Here is a 5,056-nt window from a genome sequence, read left to right as displayed (position 1 = left end):
CCCCGTTCCCTCCAGTGTTACAGTTGCCTTTCCAATTGAATGGGTTCTTTTCAGAGATGCAAATGTTTTCATGGGTGACGTTCCTTTGTAATATTGTTGAGCGAAGCCCCCATTCATTCACCGTGGGGATACGCATGCAGGCCTAGCGCGTGGGCTTGAACTCCAGTTTGAAAACACTGAGAATGATGGGATTGCTGTCTGGCTAAAACAATTGAAACCCTTGTTAATGTTAGTAACACGTGGAGCTGGTGGACTGTAGCTAGCACACAAGTGGGTGTTTAAACCTCTTCACCACTCCATTCTGTTTAAAGATCATGTTTCAAGGCTTGAGTCACTGGTGACTTGAGGATAGTTTGGTCTATGAAATGAGCCGTATTATTTGCTTATTGAGTCAAAGATCATCAGTGCAAATAAACAAGTAAGTGGGCTGCGTTAAATCAAGAGCACCATGACATAAAAATAAACGTTGATTTGGCCATCAGAAGGTCAAGCGAATATAAAATGGATCAGGTGCTCACATGTCACCCTCAAAGCTAAAGAGACCAAGGCTAAAACTGAGAGGAAAACACAAACAATGTTTTTTGTTGCTTCTTCCTACCATGGTCTGAAATCATCTGGCCAAAGGACTACGGTTGAAAATTAGCCGAGTGGTTAACACTGGTACATTTACAGAAATGCTGATTGTTTGTTGTCCTTTATAAATAAAATTCTAAATACAAAGAGCTAGTCTTTTAATTTTATTTCTTGATGATAGGAAGGTTAGAACAAAATGTATCAGATCTGGACTTTCTGAGCTGCGCTGTAAGTCGATCCATGCCGAGGAAACTTTTTTTTCATTCCTTTATTCCTGCCAGCTTGAACTGCTCTGGCTCCCAGTATCCTGTGTCTTGCTGGTTATGTAACAGTCAGGGGCCTTAATGGGAACTAAAGCACAAGAACAAAAAGCGGACACTGCAGCCACTTGAAAAACTGAATGTGACAGCAGCCTATTAGAGTTTTTGGAAGAGCTAAAAAATGTTTTACTAGGGGTGTTATAACTGGTTTGAAGTAAGATAATGGTGCTGTGAACTTTGTACCAGAGAGCTTTTTTTACTCACCATTACATAATACCCTCAAAGACTGCATATACAAGTGTTTGCTAGTTTGAAACCACTTAAGTGATGCTTCATTTTAAAGCTCTGTCCTGGTCTGCATTAAGTATGGAAACCTTTGTTGCTAGAGCGTGGTATGTGATAGTGGGTGATGGGAAATGAATAGCCTAGGCAGAGCTCTTTAGAGAAGCAAAGTGGTATGTTCAGCAGAATAAAATGATGTGTGTTATTAATTGCATGTGTCCACATTGCCTGCCAAGGACAAACATACTGATATGGTTTTAATGCTCTCTATTCTCCTTCATAGGCTGATCCAACGGTAAGATGAAACCTGAGCTAGAGGACCAGAATGGCTGCACACATTAAACACCTGGAATTATACTTTCTTTGACAACATCTCATACAATTGCCAAGTAATTCTGGAAGGAACTCTCCTGAACTCCTACAGAACCTACTTTTATTTCTCTCAGTGGACTATAAGACTGCCATCATGCCTATTCTCAAGCAGCTGGTGAACAACTCCAACCAGTCAAAGCGGCGGTCTCGGGCTGACCTGACTGCAGAGATGATCAGCGCTCCATTGGGGGACTTCCGCCACACAATGCACGTTGGCAGGGGAGGGGATGCCTTTGGGGACACTTCATTTCTTAGCACTCGATCAGGGGAACCGCCCAGGGAGCCGGAGACAAAGCAGAGCTCCCCGGGCCCCAAACCAGGGCTGTTGTCCCGCACCTTCAGAAGCAGCAAGCGCTCTCAGTCAGTAAACCGGGGGGACAAGTATGACTACAATATGATGGCGCCTTCTGGTGGCTCATCCGCTTATGTGAAAAACGCCATATCCCTGCCTTACCTAAACGATGAGGACATTAACAGAGGCAAGCAACTGCCGAAGAGCGCGTCCTCAAGCCCAATGAAGAGGCTGTCGGAGATCGAAAGCAGGCCGGTAAATGGAGCGGCAGCAATGGCAACATTGGACGCAGAGTTCGAAGAGCGTAATTTTGGAGAACTTACAGATTTGCCTCCATCCATGCCTAAGGGAGGTGGAATGAAGCACGCAGAGTCTATGATGTCCTTTCACATTGACTTGGGACCCTCCATGCTCGGGGATATCCTAGGCGTGATGGAAAAGAAGGGCTGGGAGGAGGACGACCTTGGCTACGAAGAGGGCAAGGGCAGCGAGGGCCGTGCCTCACCCTCCCTCATTCCCCACATAGATGATGATGAACCGGAGGTGCAGGCCCCTGCAAGGCCACCTCGCAGCATGTACCAGCAAAAGCCCATGGTGGATCCCTACACCCCGGAGCTACACACCAGGAACAACCACCATGACCTGGACAGCTGCTCTGTCTCCAGCTCCGGCTCGGTCACTGAGGAGAAACCTCGGTACCACGTCCACGACGGCGACACGGACAGTGCAAAGTACAGTTCACCACGTGGGGAGGAAGACAGAGATTTCACCTTCATGGATGATGATGACGATGATGAGATTCGATTGTAGACTCTACTGCTATCAACGCCATGAACAGTCCTGAAGGACACTGAAGAAGACCGAGCTGGAAAAGGCAGGTGAAGGATTATAGGCAGGGCCACATCTGCTTTTAACTTCTTGTAGATCAATCTAATCTCTGCACACTTTGTTCAACATCATAAATGAAACCAATTAAGCCTTATTCAGTGTGCTGAAGCAAGGCAATATGAGCTGAGTGCATGCCAGAGTGTTTACAGACTGGCTCACAGACTGGGTCCATTGATCGTGCAGAAATCTGCAACATCAAACTCTGAGCTCATTATTATTGGGGAGTTTTCAATTTTTTATGTAAGACTGGCTACAAATCTGTAAGCCTAAGACACTCCTTTAAAAAAAAAAACTTAAGGTTGAGGGTTTGAGAACTGTAACCCAAGCTGTCACATGAATATCACATTTGGTGTGTGACAGGATATGCAAGATCACAAACCAGAGTTGGATGTGTACTACGGATTCTGAACAAGGAAGAGGGAAAGGACACAAAGTGAAACTCCGATAGATTTGTAGCTAACTTTTTGGGAATGAACATGGACCTTGCTTTGCCAATGACAGTATCTTGGCATAGTCATTAAATAGATTAAGTAGTTATTACTCTTGTTCACATCGAGGGGTCATTTAAGGGGTGATTTCTGTTATTTTCTGCTTTATTTTTGGAAGTTGGTCTACAGTAGCCCGTTTTATTTAAGTTTGGTAGTTTATCATTTTGCCACTGTCTCTCTTTTGGTTCTTAAGTTCTTAATTCTTTAAATCCACAGATAGCTGTGGTATTTATTAATTAGTTTCTATAGGGATGGATTGTAGTTAATGTACGTGTAATGTAGGTTTTAAGATTAGAGTTATGTAAGTTTTGTTTTTGGGGCTTTCTGATAGGTTGGATTTCTTAAAATAAAAACGGTTTTAATGGTACTACAAAGTGAGCCGGCTTTTCACCATTTAAGTTGTTTGCTGCATGGCACTTAATTATTGGACTCACGCAGACTGCTATTACTGTCATGGTAAGGCTGTATTAGAAACAATGACTTCAGTTTTACAAGGAAATCACCTGCTGCTAGTAGGGAATTGGCACCAAAACAAGTGAATTGTCAAAAAAAGAAGGCCTTTTGTATGTGTTCTGTGTTCTGTGTCCTGTACTTTTTCAGACAACAGGACAGAAGTGGTGTTTGTGGCTAAAAGTGTGTGTATTTCTATTTTCTCATTCTACATCATTACTGAGGTTGATGGGATTAGTAGGTCAACAGAGAGGCATAACACAGTTTTAAAGGGAGTTAATTAAGTAGAAAAATGGTTATATCAAAATTAATAGTTATAACTCTACCCAACACACATGCCCTCCCTCAAGGATGTGTTCAGTCTGGTCTCTAAGGGCAGAGAAATGATGTAAAAACATGTACAAAGCGTCATTAGAGCACAGCTACTTAAAAGATGGGCGTCGATGTCTCGGGGTAGTGAGAGTGGCAGATACTGTCTGAACTGACCCCACAAGTGATACTATTCACCTCCTCTACACAACCCAAATCACACAGTAGTAACAGATGATTAGATCAACCCATCATCTGGCCTTTCCCTGTCTACTCATTACATTTGCTGGATTATTGGCCCCCAACCAGCTGGAACTGCTCCAGAAACAGCAGGATCAGGAACAGACAGGTGTTTCTCTTTCTTGTGTTTTAGTTGTTTTTTTTACAATGCAAGCTCACTCTGTAGGCTCCTCTAGGTCTGGTCTGGTTCAGTTTTAAATGAGGCAGAAAGTACTCTTTATTCTGGTATGCATGATTAATGTCTGACCTTTTTTATTATTATTTTGTGTTAGAAAACTAATTGCCAGGTTTGACAAATGAGAGCTTAGAACCTCCTGTTGTGGCGTTGATGCAGGGGTGTCCACATAGAATCAGGATGCTGTGCCATTCTGCCTCGGTTATGTTTTTGGAAACATGTCTACACGAACAGCTTGCAAGAAGTTCTGAAATTGCAAAAAGCGATCTGGAGCAAATTGCCAAGTATGCTCTAACCATTTTTATTGGCTAACATTAGCAGCGTGTTTGATTTTGTTTCTTTTTTACTTATGTTTAGATATGCAGTACGATTTGAGTCATGATTTCATATTTTTTGTATATGGGCCAAATTTGAAGATGTCTTTTACTTCTATTGAGCCATTGTAAAACATGTGGTTTGTAGATTGTTTGGGCAGCTGCAATTCTTTATGTTCATCCCCGAGAAATGGACACTTTAAAAAAACAAAAACTCTCCTTATCCGCCATTTTAATCAAGTAATGTAAATATAATTTGTGCCATCTGTAATTACAGTAAATCTTTGTTGTTATCAGCAGTGTGACTATGTGGTAGTGCCGTGAGAACCAGAAGAACGTTAGCGGCTTTAAAGGCCCAACACACTAACCCGATAATTGGCCGTCGGACAGTCTGGCGAGGTCGGGGACTCGAG

The 5,056-nt window shown here is 42.8% G+C and overlaps 1 protein-coding gene across 1 annotated transcript in view; it reads left to right on the top strand.

The window, feature by feature from the left end:
• The window catches only part of cdc42ep4b (CDC42 effector protein (Rho GTPase binding) 4b), a 19,079-nt gene extending 14,235 nt beyond the window's left edge, over positions 1-4,844 (top strand). Inside the window, exon 2 of the mRNA XM_034860373.1 lies at positions 1,399-4,844. Within this exon, the coding sequence (XP_034716264.1) occupies positions 1,582-2,589 (1,008 nt within the window). The 5' untranslated portion in view covers positions 1,399-1,581 and the 3' untranslated portion in view covers positions 2,590-4,844. The remainder of the gene's footprint in view (positions 1-1,398) is intronic.
• Positions 4,845-5,056: the final 212 nt, after the last annotated feature.

The sequence above is a fragment of the Etheostoma cragini genome, chromosome 21 (genome assembly GCF_013103735.1).
Source record: "Etheostoma cragini isolate CJK2018 chromosome 21, CSU_Ecrag_1.0, whole genome shotgun sequence".
Taxonomy (NCBI): Eukaryota; Metazoa; Chordata; class Actinopteri; order Perciformes; family Percidae; genus Etheostoma; species Etheostoma cragini.
Note: the sequence above shows the minus strand (reverse complement) of the source record. Positions and strands in the feature narration are given on the sequence as shown.